At 40.3% G+C, this 17,639-nt stretch overlaps 1 protein-coding gene across 6 annotated transcripts in view; it reads left to right on the top strand.

Annotated features, from left to right (window-relative positions):
* Positions 1 to 17,639, top strand: part of Plekha1 (pleckstrin homology domain containing A1) — a 49,673-nt gene that overhangs the window by 24,369 nt on the left and 7,665 nt on the right. For all 6 annotated transcript variants that reach the window (XM_028868348.2, XM_028868356.2, XM_028868334.2 and 3 more), the window contains 4 exons: positions 1,522 to 1,619; positions 8,008 to 8,133; positions 11,920 to 12,063; positions 14,602 to 14,670. In XM_028868348.2, the coding sequence (XP_028724181.1) occupies positions 1,522 to 1,619; positions 8,008 to 8,133; positions 11,920 to 12,063; positions 14,602 to 14,670 (437 nt within the window). The remainder of the gene's footprint in view (positions 1 to 1,521; positions 1,620 to 8,007; positions 8,134 to 11,919; positions 12,064 to 14,601; positions 14,671 to 17,639) is intronic.

The following is a 17,639-nucleotide window of genomic DNA, read 5'->3' as shown; positions in this document are numbered from 1 at the left end:
GTGAGAATTCACAGGGAAAGTGCTTAGGATAAAGAAACTGGTTAATGAAGAAGCTCCTGCAGATCAGTAAATTACAGCTGAACAGCTCAAGAGAAATGAGTGAAAGAATATACAAAGCTCACGAGGTAAATGCAGGTGCCTAATGCCCATACAGAACTTTTTTCTCAGTAATTAAATTCAGATTCAAACAAGGTCTAGTTATCTACTAATTAGCAACTAATTAGGTTAATAGAGTGCTGTATCAGCTAGGGTCTGTTGAATGAAATACCATTGGAGGCATTTTTTGGTCCCAAAGTAATTGTTACAGGGGATTATTTTCACAAATGTCGGAAGACAGAAAGAGCACAGTGGAGATGTTGCATTGATTAGACATTGGAGACAGCACGAAGCAGCTTCACTCTGGGGTTAGGAGAGAGAGGGAAATGTAGTACAGAGCCTTGGACTGTGGAGGAGCAGCTACCAGGAAACTATGAAATAACGTTTCAGACTCCAAGCCTCCAAGCTTAAAGACTTGAAAGCAATGGATGTATATGTAGCACAGATGCTAATAACAGTACTGGTGAGCGGAATTAGAGACCTTGTATATACAATTGGGAAGAAGCTTTTGTATAGGGATTCAGTATTAGGGAAGACTATTTATAATGAAAAAGTTGAGTTTCTTTTTCTTTTTTTCCTTTTGTTGTTTGTTTGAGATAGGGTCTCACCATATGGCCCTAGCTGGCCTGGGATTCCTTTGTAGTCCAGTCTGATATTGAACACAAAGAGATCCACCTGCCTCTGCCTCCTGAGTCCTGGGTTTACAGGCATGCGCCACCATACCTGACCCAAAACAAAATTTTTTTAAAAATCAGATTTTATTAAAATGCTTCTTAAAATAATTTTATTAGTTAGTATGGGTATTTTGCTGGTGTGTATGTCTGTGTACCACTTGTATGCAGTGCTCTCAGAGGCCAGAAGAGGGTGTTGGATCCCCTGGAACAGGAGTTACAGACAATTGTGAGCTGTCATATGGGTGCTGGGAATTGAACACAGGTCCTCTGGAGGTGTAGCCAGTGCTCTTAACTGCTGAGACCTCTCTCCAGTCTCCCCCAAAGAAAATTATCCCATAGAAATACTGGTCAAAGTGTGGAGGAAAGTGCTCAAGTGATGTTTCATTGTAATGTTCTTTTTGTTTGTTTTGAGATAGGGTTTCTCTGTGTAACAGCTCTGGCTGTCCTGGAACTCATTCTGAAGACCAGGCTGGCCTTGAACTCATAGAGATCTATTTGCCTTTGCCTCCCAAGTGTTGGGATTGAAGTATGTATGAATCATGGGAGTCAGTAAACATCACTGACTCACTATTTAACGGTATATACATTTAATGAAACATGACATCATGACAGTGATGAAAGCAGTGTTTTATATGGCCTGTGTATTTTGTTAAATCCAAGAGTTGCAGTGTTGAATATAGTTAAGACTTTTGCAGCTGTTCTCTACATAATTTAGAGGTAACAACTATATTTCATATACTTTTTTTGACAGTTATGAATGCAGGAATGAGAAAATACTTCCTACAAGCCAATGATCAGCAAGACTTAGTGGAGTGGGTAAATGTCTTGAACAAAGCTATAAAAATTACAGTAAGTATGTATTTAAAAATTTTTTTCTTTATAGAAGTACTCTTTACATTTTTAAAATGTGTCTGATATCCTCAACTTACCAGCATGTTGCATATTCAAGCTTGGTTTAAAAGATGGGTTCTGAATGTGAGCTTTTTTTTGTGCATGGAGATGGTCAGCCTGTGAATGCCTTTTACTGTGTCCCTAGTAAGGATTCACATCACTGTTTATGTTGATTGTGTTTTTGTTTTACATCTAGAGTAGGATAAGAGGCTTTGGACCACTTACTTTGGGGATGGGCACAAGCATTCCCCTTTTCTAAGCCTTGTCAGGCAAAGGAGAAGATGGGTGTGAACAAGGGAAGGCTCAGGTCTAAAGATTGTGTCTGAAGAGCTGTGGTAACCAGAGGGTCCTGTCTGTGTGCTCTCGGAATGTCTGAGGCTGTAAACTCCTTCTCTCATCTGCCCTTTTCCCTGGAGGTCCAGGACCTGCTACTCTTCCCTCCTGTTGATGCTACAACTCACTGCTATTAAACTCTTTTAAAATGAACATCAGTACTTACTGATTACTTACACTGTGCCAGCAGACAGGCTTTAGATGGAAAGTTTTCCCTCAGCTTTCTGGAAAGGTTGAGTGACTTGTACAGACTTCAGCACTGGTAAGCTATGAAGCTGGAACCCAGGCAAGCTTGTTGGCCCCTGGACCCTGAACTCTGCAGTGCAATGAGCAAAGCCAAACTTTTCTGAGCAAGTTGCTGCTGCTGCTGCTGCTGCTGCTACTGCTGCGCCCGTGAACTGCCTTGCTGTAGCTTTCATCCTTAGACAAAGTAGGCTACTTGGAAGGGGCTGGGAAGGAACTCCTCCTGTGTGAGGTTTTATGCATTAAAGTTTGTTTTTAGTGAAGTATAGTTATTTACTGGTCCTAATCTGGTCAAAGAGCATGTTCTCGGGAAATCAGTGCATATAGAGTTCATCTAAAGTGAACGATTTTATGTCTGTGCCACACAGCAGCAGCGTTAAGCTAGTCAACCAAGGCTGTTCTTAGTTAGGTCAAATTTTTTGTCTTGCATCAGAACAGCTTGTTACCACATGACAGAAAACGCCTACACACCACATCTGAGCTGTATGTGAAGCAGAAGTTATTTTGGGGCTTGTGCAGTTTCAGGATAGCAATATTTTGAGCAGATTCAGAAGTTTATGTTCTTACAAGGTTTTAGCTGATCATTTTGAACTCCTAATAAATATTTCCTGCCTGGAAGATATCTTTATGAAGTCTGTATGTAGTACTTTACTGAATTTGTTTTTCATAGTCTATAGTAATAAAGCAGAACTGGCTTTTTTTAGTGATTTAAAGAAAAGTGGAATAATGTTCTAATCATTTTACCAAGTTGGAATGCTTTGAATTGTTCTCCCATTTATTTGTGGGACTAAATATTTCTTCATATCATTGCAAGCTTTTCAGCAGGAAGGAAAAACTGATAATATTTAATTAGCTTTAATTAGCTCTTGGGATCTTGCAGCTTTATTTTATATGACATTTTTTACTGTTTTTAGATAAATCTGGATAATGATTTTTATGACTTTATAATTCATATTTAGAAAATATAAATAAAGTAAGATACAGAAATCATCAGTAAAGTAATTATAAATGCAGTGATATAAATATAGAACTGGTAATTGACTGGAGTCAATTTTAGGTAAACAGGGAAATAAGAGAATTCCCAGGCTTTAATAAGATGTATTTTGTTGGGGCTGGAGATATGGCCCAGTGGTTAAGAGCACTGGCTGCTCTTGCAAAGGACCAGGGTTTGGTTCCCTATACCCATGTGACTGCTCACAATTGTCTATAACTCCAGTGCTAGGGGAAATGGTAACTTCTTCTGGCCTACACAGGCACCAGGCATGTAGGTGGTACACAGACCTGCAGGCAAAACGTCCATACACATAAAAATTTGAAGGGGCGGGGGGCTGACGAGATGGCTCAGTGGTTAAGAGCACTAGCTGTTCTTACAGAGGTCCTGAGTTCAATTCCCAGCAACTACATGGTGGCTCAAAACCATCTGTAATGAGATTTGGTGCTCTCTTCTGGCCTGCATGCATACATGCAGACAGAACACTGTATACATAATAAATAAATAAGTAAGTAAGTAAGTAAGTAAATAAATAAATAAATAAATCTTTAAAAAAAATAACCATCTGTAATGAGATCTGGTGCTCTCTTCTGGCCTGCATGCATACATGCAGACAGAACACTGTATACATAATAAATAAATAAATAAATAAGTAAGTAAATAAATAAATAAATAAATCTTAAAAAAAAATAACCATCTGTAATGAGATCTGGTGCTCTCTTCTGGCCTGCATGCATACATGCAGACAGAACACTGTATACATAATAAATAAATAAGTAAGTAAGTAAGTAAGTAAGTAAATAAATAAATAAATAAATAAATAAATAAATCTTTAAAAAAAATAACCATCTGTAATGAGATCTGGTGCTCTCTTCTGGCCTGCATGCATACATGCAGACAGAACACTGTATACATAATAAATAAATAAGTAAGTAAGTAAATAAATAAATAAATAAATCTTAAAAAAAAATAACCATCTGTAATGAGATCTGGTGCTCTCTTCTGGCCTGCATGCATACATGCAGACAGAACACTGTATACATAATAAGTAAATAAATAAATAAATAAATAAATAAATAAATAAATATTTAAAAAAAAATAACCAGGTGGTAGTGTCGAACATCTTTATTTTTTTTTTTTATTTATTTATTTTTTTTTTGGTTTTTCGAGACAGGGTTTCTCTGTGTAGCTTTGCGCCTTTCCTGGAGCTCACTTGGTAGCCCAGGCTGGCCTCGAACTCACAGAGATCCGCCTGGCTCTGCCTCCCGAGTGCTGGGATTAAAGGCGTGCACCACCAACGCCCGGCTTGTCGAACATCTTTAGAGATGTTCCTCCAGCACTGGGGAGGCAGAGGCAGGCGGATCTCAGTGAGTTCAAGGCCAGCCTGGTCTACAAAGCAAGTTCCAGGACAGCCAGAGCTACACAGAGAAACCCTATCTCAGTGTGTGTGTGGGGTGTGTGTGTGTGTGTGTATATACAGTTAAAAGATATAGATATTTTGTTAAATTTTTTAAAGATTTTACCAATTTAGACATCATAGGCATTTTGCACCTTTAAGTATATTGGAGTGTGATATGTCTAATTTCATATCTAAATAGCTAATGATTTACATATAGGATCTTTGAAAGATGTATATTTTCATTTTAGTACATGTATAGTTTTCCTTCCTCTGCAGTCATTCTCAAATGATATTTTAATCAACTATAGTTTAGTGATCTGCTGAGTACTGTGTCATCTATACACTTAAACATACAGAATCTTAAAGGTGGAGTTTTCCAGAGTGACTTCACCCTAGAGATTGTTAGAGCATTGTGGCTAAAGTACAGTGATTAGTTACTGTTCCGACTGTAGTAATATGTCACCTAGTGCACTGCTTTTCACCGCAGTAGTCTGTCTTTCCTTACTTTCCCTGTCTGTGACATTGTAAATTCTTTCCTAAAGACTTTTAAAAGGTCCATATTAGAAGAAATATTCTTGAAGGACATTGTCAGTGACTTGAGTTTGGAAAATCCAAAATTGGAAGCCTGCTTTCAAATGTGTATTTGTCAACCATCAGTGTAGTGGTTCCTATACTCACAGTTTTTGCCTAAGCAGAAGTCCACTATTTGTAAAATGTCTTTTTCCACCGTAACTTTTTTTTTTTTTTTTTTTTTTTTTGTTTTTGTTTTTGTTTCTGTTTTAGGTTTTTGGTTTTTGAGACAGGGTTTCTCTGTATAGGTTTGTGCCTTTCCTGGAACTTACTCTGTAGACCAGGCTGGCCTCAAACTCACGGAGATCCGCCTGCCTCTGCCTCCCAAGTGCTGAGATTAAAGGCTGCCACCACTGCCCGGCCCCACCGTAACTTCTAATTTAAAAGTCTACATTAGCTTTTAATCTAAAAACTAGTCTTTTAAAATAGTAACAGAAACTCCACAAGGATTTTTTTTTTAATGGCAACTGGGACAAGTCAGCTGAATATTGATCTAAAGAATGAATGACCTTGCTACCCTGCAGTGTTAACCAAGCCTTTGCCAGCTGGCCAGCTCAGATGGAGAGACTGCAGGTCTTTCCACCAAGGAATTTATCAAACACTTAGATTCTCTCCTCCAGCTCTGCCCTCATTCCTGGCTAGCTGAATTTCACTCCCCTGTAACTTTTGAAAGGCCTGTAGCCTTTTATTTATTTGTCATAAATGTCTGTTTTGCTCAAATCTTCCTTCTCTAGTCATTATTTTCTTTTCTAATATTGGGACACTGTATTGGGGTCATAGTAAATACCTGCTAAGAATGTGTTCAGACCCTTCCCAAGAAATAGTCACATAAAAAGCAGGGAAGAAGCAATAGAGCAGAGCCCTGTGAGTTGGCTATTTGATGCTCATTAACAGTTGGCTGATCTGCAGGTGGGGGTGTATGTGTTAGGGTGGGGGTTCTTTATCTTGGATTTGACTCACTTTTTATTAAGAATTTTTTGTAAATTCTAAGGGAATTACTTTATATCTGGATAGTTTACTTGCACTTTTTTTGAAAACAAGGTGATTGTAATTTTTGTAATCACCGGTTTGAGTGGGGATTGTACTTGCACAGACTTTATTGTGGAGGTTGTCAGGTTGTCAGCGGTGGGCCAGTTGCACAGAAAAGAATTTTTGGTGTGATACGTTTCTGGAAGGAGAGTGGGGAAGGCAGCATCTATTAGTGTATTTGAAGTTTCGTGAGAGCCTTTTCCTCAGCTGTCCTTGTGAGTAGCAGAACCCTTACCTGGAGGACAGACAGCCGCTGCTCTTCTTGCAGGTCACCACAGAGTGGCAATCTCAGGTCATCTCGGTGGCTTCAGGTTTTCTTACTGCTGTTTTCTATTTTCAGTGAGTTGACAGGACCACACTTTGCAAAACGACTGAAATAAATTATGTGATTCTAGAAAATGTACTAGATTTCATCTGCAGATTGTTCTAGGGTGTGGTGTCTTAATTTTAGCCAACAACTAACACTGTCCACTATTGCAGTCACCTTTAAAAAGCACTCAAGAGTGAGCCCTCTTAGGATCACAGGCATTCAGGATTCATCTCCTCCCCTTTCTTTCCTTTCCTTTCCTTTCCCCTCCCCCTTCCCCTTCCTTTTCCCTTCCTTCCCCTTTCCTCTTTCTCTCTCTCTCCCTACCCCCTCTCTGTTTTGGTTTTTCTAGGTTAGGTTTCTCTATGTATCCCTGGCTGTCCTGGAACTCACTGTAGACCAGGCTGGCCAATAACTCAGAGATTCACCTGCCTCTACCTCCCTAGCGCTGGGACTAAAGGCACATGCCACCAGTGCCAGGCTCCCTTTCTCTCTTCCTCCTGTTTCCACCAGTGGCTGACACTGTAGGGGAGTGTGTGTTTGAAGCTGGAAGGTGTGGCCAGGGCCCAAGAGAAAGCCTGACAAGGGGGGCAGTGGGAGAGAATGATATTACCTAAGATGTGAGCCATTTTTACCCATGGACAGTTATGTTCATGAGTGTGTGTGGAATGAGATCTTCTCACGCACACAGCCCATGCTTATTCAGTACTTTGAAAAGAACGACTTTGTCAATAAACCCTTGTCTGCATTGTCCACCCGCTCTTCTCCAGGTCTGGGGAGTGCAGTGTGGTGTGCAGTGAGAGTACAGTGTAGTTTGTGAAACACTGTCCCTCAAAAGCACCTGTTCCTTCGAAACTGCATTTGAGGGGAATGTTCTAGAGACCCATTCTGGGGATGGAGCCTGGGAATGACAGCTTTTAGTGATGCTCTGGGTCATGTCTTGTGTCTATTCCCTGCCTTGGATGGAAGCACATTAGTACACGCAGGGCCTTTGACTACGGTGTTGGTAGTTCCTCTGTAGTTTACAGGTGATGGACAAACAACTTAATTTTAACTGAGACATTTTTATACATTACCGTTGTGTTTGTCATTCTTATTGTTGATAATGTTTCTGGATGACTGTGAGGATTCCTAAATAAAATGTCTTTTAAATCGCACTCAGTACGTTACTGATGCCGAGTGTGATTATTTCATTTTATTGGCTAGAATGTAGTACAGCAGGGATCTCAACTGCTGCCTCTAAGCCCTGCTTCCTTCTCAAACTGTATGAAGTAGTGACTGCACAAGCAGTAGGTGGTGGTGGCTGAATCCTGAAGTGTTGTCAGCCCCGAACAACCTGAGAGCTTCAGTTACAGTATTGTAAATAGATTATCATTTGTCATTTGTCTACAGACAACTAGTTGAAAATTCTGTGATGATGGAGAGGGTTGCAAATACAATTCTGGTTGCATGATAATTCATCTCACTTTTCCAGGTACCAAAGCAGTCAGACTCACAGCCTGCTTCTGACAGCCTGAGTCGCCAAGGTGACTGCGGCAAGAAGCAAGTGTCCTACAGAACTGATATTGTTGGTGGTGTCCCCATCATCACTCCAACTCAGGTAACAAATAAATGCTTCTGTTGAATGTCGGTCTCATGCCTGCATATCGATATTTGTATTTTCTTTTTCTTTTCTTTCTTTCTTTTTTTTTGGTTTTTCGAGACAGGGTTTCTCTGTGTAGCTTTAGAGCTTGTCCTGGATCTTGCTGTGTAGACCAGGCTGGCCTCGAACTCACAGAGATCCGCCTGCCTCTGCCTCCCGAGTGCTGGGATTAAAGGCGTGTGCCACTACTGCCTGGTGATATTTGTATTTTCATCATAACTGAAACAGAATGTCTTTGTGAGTCAACTCAGTATTTATTAACTACAAAAGCTTTTAATTTAGTTTCCTATTCTGAAAATGTTTTGCAAACTTTTGTATGTTTATTGTAAAAAAGATCGGAAGTTACACACATAAACACTGGATCCTTCTCTGAGCTGAGTTCTTTGTATTCTCCCTACAGAAGTGGAGATGGGAGTTACATGTTAGACTTTGTAGCAGCATATCTTACATCAGTCATCAAAAGTTATTCTCTGTCACTTGTAATGGCTGAAGAATTCTTCTGTGGATTTACCATAATTTATAAGCCTCTATTGATAGAGAAATGGAGGGCTTTTTAAAATTTTATTTAACAATGTTGGGATGAACATTAAACTTTAGAGATTAACACTAAGGGCCGCCACATGCTAGGCTAGAGCCTTACCACTGAGCTATATCTCAGTTCTTTTTAGAGTTGCCCTAGTTGTCCTCAAATCTGCTTTGTAGCTCAGACTAGCCTTGAACTATGGCTCCTCCTGCCTCTGCTTCCTGAGCAGCTGAGGTTGCAGGTCTACACTAAGATAAATTAATGCTTGGAAGTAAAGTTGCTGGGTTAGAGTCTGCAAATATGTGTAACTTTTTTAAACTTGTGACCTGGGGACTGCAATCCTGGCTGGATTGTATCCTAAAATACTGATGTGCCTACATATTAGGAAAAATAAATTTATGTAATTTAAAAGATGAACTTGAAACTTTTATATGAACTTAAGTTTCTTATATTGCTACTGAGGAAATACATTTTAATGCAAATTAAATTAGTAATAGTTGAGAAACGAGAATTTAAAGTGATGGCTATGTGCCAGTGTTGAATATTCTCATTACTTTTGTCTTTTTATCTTAAAAGATTTTGATGCTTTGTAGACACCTCCCTACCCCCCCCCCCCCCCAGGATAGGGTTTCTCTGGTAGCCATGACTGTCCTGGAACTCACTATATAGACCAGACTGGCCTCAAACTCAGAGATCCCACACCTCTGCCTCTGGAGTTCTGGGATTAAAGGTGGGCACCACCATCATCTAGCATAGACTTTTAAAATTTTAACAAATAACATATTTTTTCAAGCCTTGTGCCAGGTGATTGTGGTTAGTGGGAAGAAATCTTATAATATCAATAAACTAACTTGAGTATCTTTCTCTATGCTTTTCAAAGTGTATATAATAGCACCAGTCTCTGCTCTAGGGGGAGTTTACAGTTATTTATTTATTTATTTTTTGTCAAAGTTGACCTGTTTAAATGTAGAACAGGTTGAAAATACCTCATGATACACCTGACAGTTGAGACTTAATTGTCTTTTGAGTTTTAAAAATGTAACTGACTTATTGTGGGATTATAGTGTGTGGATGCTGTAAATAGCCAGGAAGTCTTGGGTATGGCTAAGGATTTGTTAACATTGAGCTTTAAAACATAAAAACCATAGCACTTTCAGGAGCAAGCATGGGAAAAAAAATCTGCAGGTTAAGGATTAGGCAAAGAGCCTTTGAGTTGACATCAAGCACATTATCCATCAAAGAAGACTGATAACTTGACATCATCAGTATTTCAAATGCTTGTTTTGTGAAAGACCCTGTTCAGAGAATGACTAGAAGACATAGACTAGCTAGTAGTGGTGGTGCACACCTTTAATCCCAGCACTTGGGAGGCAGAGGCAGGTTCTCTGACTTTGAGGCCAGCCTGGTTTACAGAGTGCGTTCCAGGACAGGCTCCAAAGCTACACAGAGAATCTCTGTCTTGAAAAACAACAAAAAAGATAGACTAGAATAAAGTTTACAAGCTACTTATCCAGTTAAGGACTTTTATCTACAGAAAGAACTCTCAAAACCCAGTAGTTAGCAAACCAAAAAAAATTCTTGAAAGTAGACAAAATTCATAAACAGATACTTTACCAAAAAATGAAATATGAACTGATAGGTACTAGGAAAGATGATTGCCATCTCTAGCCAGTAGAAAAAAATTCAAATTAAGGACAAAGTTAAATATCACACTCAAGTAGAGATGCTTGGACTTCTCATCCGTTGCTGGTGGAGATGTAATAAAACAGTTCAGCCCCTCTTAAAAAAACATTTGGGGGTGGTGGTGGTGGTGGTGGTGGTGGTGGTGGTGGTGGTGGTGGTGCACGCCTTTAATCCCAGCACTCAGGAGGCAGAGCCAGGCGGATCTCTGTGAGTTTGAGGCTGCCCTGGTCTACAGAGTAAGATCCAGGACAGGCACCAAAACTACACAGAGAAACCCTGTCTCGAAAAACCAAAAAACAAAACAAAACAAAACAAAAAAAACAATTCAGTGTGGTGCTTTTCTTGTTGTCATCTTTGAGTAAATTTGTAGTTACTCTCCAGCCTCATATGTACTCTCCTAGTCGTTTATCCTAAAGAAGTGGGTAATTCTGGCCACACAAAAACCTGTATGTGGTACTTATAATAGCTTCATTCCTAATTGCCAGAAATAACACACACTATTAATTGGGTAGGTGGTCAGCAGCGTGATATGGTGGTACACCCACAGCACTGGATATAGCAGCACAGACGATGAACTGTTGACACCAAGAGCCACCTGAGTGAGCTTTCAGAGAGTTATTTTGAGTGAAATTAAAAAAAAAAAATTTTCAAAAGATCCTTAATGTGTGCTTCATTTGTATTCTCAAAAAGTCAGAACAAATGAATGGGAGTGCTCAAGGGCAGCACAAGCAGGCCCTGTGACAGTGAGCAGTTCTTTGTGTTGATTATGGAGATTGTTGTTGAGCCTGTAGTCGGATTTTCCTCTGGGCCACCAGCTCACAAGTAGTAACACAGAGACTTTTTATTAATTATGAAAGCTCAGCCTATAGCTTAGGCTTGTTTCTAACTAGCTCTTATTACTTAAATTAACCCATTTATATTAATCTACGTTCTATCACTTGGTGTTACCTCTCTTTTGTTTTTCACCTCCTGTTTCCTGTCTGTGTCTCCTGGCATATACCCTGTGACTCGATTATCTCCTCCTAGTTCCTCTCTCTGCCCTGAAGTTCCACCTCTACTTCCTGCCTAGCTATTGACCATTCAGCTCTTTATTAAACCAGTCACAGCAGTACATCTTCACATAGTGTACAGATATCCCACAGCAGCAGCTGCATGTGGTAGTACCACATATGGACAAAAGAGTACATATATAACTATTAAAATCTGAATAAAGTTTATGGATGCTTGGTTTGGGTAATGTACCCTAGAAATATGCACTTCCCCTTTGCGAGGAATTTGGTTGAAGGGTATACAGGACCTCTGTTACTTTTTATATTTATTGTAACTTCCTGTGAATCTGTTTAAATGATTTCAACATGAAGTGCCCAACCCGAGAAAAAGCACTAATGACAGTTCTGCAAAACTATCGAAGTGGATGTCTGGTGTGATCACTGGCAAGGAAGTTGTGATCGAGTGTCACAAATTTTAAGGTTTTCTAAGATAACTTAAATGAAAGTATATTTTAAAGCAAGAAAATAATTTCTTTCGCTTCATTTTAGAAAGAAGAAGTAAACGAATGTGGTGAAATTGTGGACAGAAACAATTTGAAACGGTCCCAAAGCCATCTTCCCTACTTTGCTCCTAAGCCACCACCAGACAGTGCAGTTATCAAAGCTGGGTATTGTGTGAAACAAGGAGCAGTGGTGAGTAGCTTAACCAGACCTGTGAAGTCGGGAAGGGCATGTGCCAGCAAGCTTGCAAGTCAGAATTCAAGTTGTGTGCTTTGTTTTGAAAAGCCCGAGTGGAGAGCAGTCTGTTGCTGGGAAGGGTAGAGAAGGGTTGGTTGTTCCATGTTTATCACACAGCACAGTTGTTTCCTTGGTCTTTGGGCAGCTGGGTAAGTTAATGTATATTTCCACAACATTGAGTTGAAATGAACTTTCCTAAGTCTAGGTTTATGACAGAAAGGGATTTTTGTTTGTTTTTTAATTAAAAACTTTAGTTTGTGTATGCGTGTGCATGTCTGGGTGAGGGAAGGGAACATGAGTGCAGTGCATGTTGCTGTGAGATCAGAAAACAACCTCGTCAGTCCTCTCCTTCCGCCTTCACTTGGATTCCAAGGCTCCACTGGAGGCAAGTGCCTTTCCCTGCTGAGCCATCCTAACCCAGGAGGACCTGTTGATTCCCACACCCTCAGACAGGTTCAGGGCAGAGCCATAGGAGAAGTGGTAGGACCAGGAGCAGTGGCTGCGAGAGGACAGCTCTGAGGCTGGGCCACCTGATCTCCCAGGCTTCCAGTTTGATTTTATGAACCTATGGTCGGTGGGGTTTGAAATAGGTAAATGAGAGGTATAGTTTTTGACACAGCTCCAGGTGCTTCAGCAAGCACCATAGGTGAGTCCAGGTTGTCCCCATTATTAGTGTCATGGTAGGAGATTTCTGCAAGACAGATACAGTTTCTAAGACTCCAGATATTTTTCTGCCAGGTGCTGTGGTTCACACCTGTAATCTAGTGTTTGGAAGACTAAGGAGGAAAGGAAAGAAAGTTCTAGGTTAACCTGAGCTATATAGCAAAGTCTTGGGTTTTTTGTTTTCTTTGACTTGTTTTTGTTTGTTTTGTTTTTTGGAGACAGGGTTTCTCTTTGTAGCCCTGGCTGTCCTGGAACTCTCAGACCAGACTGCTGGCTCTGAACTCAGAGATCCACCTTCAGAGTGCTGGGATTAAAGCTGTGCTATGCCACCACCACCCAGCTGATGTTTTTTTCATTTGTTTGTTTTTTATCAGCTTTTATAAAGTTTATTCTGTATGAAATAAATCTTGAGAATCTCAAGAGAAGATAAAGTTTAACATTTGAAAACAAAAGGAAAAAAATGTAAATAAAGAAATACTTCAAACTCTCCTGGTAATATGTTTGATTGTGCTCCAATTTCTGATAGGTTAGCATGGGAAAATTCTTCCTGCCTGTTGGATCATTGGTTCCAGGGAAAGGAAGATGGGGCCAGAGGTTTCTCAAGATAGGCTCTCTATATAGGTGGAGGCAGAATTCCCCCAGGCTGTGAGGCTTAGTTGTAGGCTAATTAGGCTTTTAAGGAGGTAACCCTTATTCCTAAATCTTAAAAAAAAAAATCATTTACAGATTTTTTTCATTAATTTTTTTGAGATTTTATCTATTTTTATTTTATGTATATGAGTGTTTATTTGAATGTACATCTGTGTACCATGTGTGTGGACTGCTAGTGGAGGGCAGCAAGGTAGCGTAGGATCCCCCTGGAACTGGACTTTGAGACAGTTATGAGCTCCTGTGTTTGTGCTAAGAATTGAACCTGGGTCTTTTGGAAAAGCATTGTTAACCACTGAGCCATCTCTCCAACACTATTTATAGATACTTTTAGGTGCTTAAAAAATTGACAGAAATATTCCTATGAAAGTGTATTAAATATTTTCTGTATGGGTTTGTTCTAGTTATTGCTGACCTATTATATATGAAATACTTAAAATGCGTATTGTAGATAGATAAACCTGATGGGTTAATGACATTTCCTGTGCTGATCTTTACCTTGTGGGCTGGGCTGGCAATAAGGGAAGGGAATACCTTTTCTTTCCTTTCCACTGTTAGAGATCAAAATCTGAAATACTGTGTTGGAGAGATGGCTCAGCGGTTAAGAGCACTGACTGTTCTTCCAGAGGTCCTGAGTTCAGTTCCCAGCAACTACATGGTGCTCACAACCATCTATAGTGGGATCTGATGCCTTCTTTTGACATAAAGTCATACATGCAGATAGAGCACTCATACATGTAAAATAAATAAATCTTAAAAAAATCTGAGAGGCTGGAGATATGGCTCAGTGGTTAAGAGCACTGGCTGCTCTTCCAGAGATCCTTAGTTCAGTTCCCAGCAACCACATGGTGCTCACAACTGTCTGGAACTCCAGTTCCAGGGGATCTGGCATCTTCACACATACATGGAAGCAGAACACCAATGCACATAAAATCAAAACAAAGTTTTGAAAAATCTGAAATACCAGAGACATTCATAAACTCTTGAGAGTGAGCTGCCCAAGACTGAGACCATCATTCAAGGCCTGGTTACTAAGGAGAAATGCCATTTACCACTTTCCTCGGGAAGGGCGTGTTGTTTCTGCGTGCTTGGCATTTCTGATTGTGGGTTTTTATTGGAACAGCTAAAGGGTGATTAACATTGGACATTCTCTGAAGCCTATGTCTGTGTCTTCTCTGGTAGATGAAAAACTGGAAGAGAAGATATTTTCAATTGGATGAAAACACAATAGGCTACTTCAAATCTGAACTGGTATGCAGTTACTTCGTAAATATACTTTCAAATGCTTACCAAATTACACTGTCGTGATTGTATGCTTGTATGCTGTTTTGTTTTTCAAATACTCCGGTTCTGGTTTTGAAGGCATCTGTATTTCAGTCTACTTGGTTGTAATGCATTTAGTTAGTCACATTTTTTTTAAAATGTGTTTTAAATATAACAACCATATCTTCAAGGAAGCATTCCATTTCAGTGGATCTGAAATTATCGCCAGCCCCTATATGTGCACCTCTGTCAGAGGGGCATTGGAAGAGGTGGTTAAAGGGATCCCGTAATAGCATCCAGCCCTCTGCATGTCTGCCTTCTCGGCCCTGCTTTTTCATAGCCTTTTCTTTTCCTGTTTCAGATCAACTCTAAGTTGTTTCATTTGAGATACCTTTGTCGTGTTCTGAGGGCAGAATCAAAGATCGAGTGTTGTCCCCACCACCCACCCTGTTTGAGTAATGCTCTGTTTAAGATGTCAGGTAGTCTGAATCTTACAGTAGATATTGCATAAATTAATGAAATTCTCTGCCTCTTCTACAAAATGTGCTGTATTTGAGTGAAGGCATCAGAACAGCACTGTCCAGTCGAACTCTCTGCCCTGCTAGATATGTTCCACACCTGTATTATTCTGTGTAGGCTACATGTGGCCTTTGAGTGCTGGTAATGTAACCAGTGTGGTAAGGAGGTGAGTTCATTCATTTTAACCAATTTTATCATTTTAGTAGTTTAAATTTATAGTTACTCATGGGCAATGGCTGCTGTATTAGGAATATTTTCAGATTCGTCTTAGGTGTCAATTCTTTTAGGAAGCTGTTATGGGGTAAAATGGCAGAAGAAACCTGTACTTGGTGTAGACATTCAGAGCCCACATGTGATGAGGAGGCTGTCCTTCCCAGCCTGAAGAACAGAGAGGAAGGACAGCACAGAGAGTGGATAGTGACAGAGATGGGAATGGTCACACAGAGCTGTTGATAAAATGAGGACATACACCAAGATAATAGAAGCCAAGGTTCCTGGAATAAAAGCAGGAGTTCTTGATATAACTCAACATATATGGAACCAGACATCAATATTGTGTCCTCATGTGAGTTCATGTGAGTGTAAAATATACTGTGTCTTGGGAGAATGATCATTTCCCCGCCTGAAAGAAACCTGGACTCCACATATCCATGTGCTCATATAGATAGGACTCAGTGATTGAGGGGTGACCAGTTCGTGTAACTACAGTGAGGGACAAGATGCCTAAGCAGGAATGAGAGACCACGCTGTGAAACAGACACTGAGCACAGAGGGAAGAGAGCAGCTGGACAGTGAAGAAGCCTGGCAGGTACCACTTCCATCAGGCAGGCAGGTTGAGTGAACTCCGTTGGTGATGAGGATGTTGAAACCACTTACCATCTGACAGGATATCATGAAAGAATACAGCATCAGTTCTGTGCTGTTCCTGTTACAGGTATTTAGTCACCGGGTGACAGTAGTAGCCACATCCAAGGGAAAGGACAATCTACAAAATAAAGTAACTGTTGTGATCTGCAGGATTCTACGTTCCTCATTCTGGAGGAGTGAGAACTCTTCATATTGAAGGAAAAGAGAGATAGCAAGCAAGCACTCTCTCTTGTAAGATTGTGTGGTGGCCACTTGCTGGCTTTGATGGCCATAACATGAAGACTTTAGGGTAGCAGACTAGAGCAGCAGCTGAGCTTGAAGTGACTGTGTTCTTAAGTCTTTTTGTAAATTTGTGATTATCTCAAGGTTCAAAGAGAGACAGAAAATTGAGGGGAATACCTGGTAGGAAAATAAACAGAAAATCTAAACAAGTCATTTAGAAAGAAACTGGGCTGAGTGTGGAGCTAAGTGGTAGCATGCATACCCAGTGTATCTGAGGCCTTGGGGCCTCAGCACTTCTGAGTGATAAAAATAAAGTAGTTTTCAGAAGTATGTAACAATTCTCAGTGTCACTCAGGATTAGGGAATACAGATGTGCACTGCACAGATGGTACTCATCAATCATGAGACTCTGGCTGAGTGACAAGATCACAGATCCGCTGTTCCCAGAGAAAATACGTGGAGAAGAAATAGTGTTTCTTCAAATTCCAGGTTGATACGTATGTGAATGATGTTAGAAAAATCACCATTTGGCAGGCAACTATGCCAATAATGATTTTAGGTAAGAATCCTCAATATTTGGTGAAACTGGTGGGAAGATCATATTGGAAAATGGAGCTCCAAGTGTCTCAGTGGTGACCAATATGAGTCATAGACCAGCAGTTGGTCAAGTCCATACTGCGCACCTCCTGGAAGGAATGGCCGAGAAGTAGTCAGCTGCTGTGGTTTCCTTCTAGAAGCATGTGGCCTTCACATCAGGATGAATAAACATCAGAAAGTCCAGACTGAGACACAGTCTGTGAAATAAGGTGACGTTTTACAGCTCTGCAAGATTACAGAAGACCAAAGAAGTAACTGCTCTGAAGTAAAGGAGACAGAGAGAAAGGACAGTAAAGCAAGTCTACCCTGAAGGATACCATGCGGTAACTTAAGATCAGAACCCGTGGATTGTGGTCATACTGCAAGGATGTCGAGGTTCGGGCTTCATAACTGTGCCATAATTATGGAAAATCCATTTTAGAAGTTAAACTCAATACCTAGTAGTGTAGATACATCATGTCTTTAACTTGCCTGCAGACGTTCCCAAAGTGTATTTAGACACATGTGCACAGACTTATAAAAGCTGGGCCTGTTACACGGTGCCATCTGTGCCAAGGTAACATTCCAAAAGAGGGAATAGAGCACTTACTGGTCCACCATGACCACGTCTGCTGCTTAGCGATTGTCACTGAGACCAGAAACTGAAACAGCAGTGTGTATAAGGGCATAAAACAAGCTGTCCTGCTGCTGCAGGTTTTAGAAGGTATTGTGTCCGAGATTGACTTGAGCTCCAAGTAAGATAGCTAGCCCTT

This window comes from Peromyscus leucopus, chromosome 1 (genome assembly GCF_004664715.2).
Source record: "Peromyscus leucopus breed LL Stock chromosome 1, UCI_PerLeu_2.1, whole genome shotgun sequence".
NCBI lineage: Eukaryota > Metazoa > Chordata > Mammalia > Rodentia > Cricetidae > Peromyscus > Peromyscus leucopus.
Note: the sequence above shows the minus strand (reverse complement) of the source record. Positions and strands in the feature narration are given on the sequence as shown.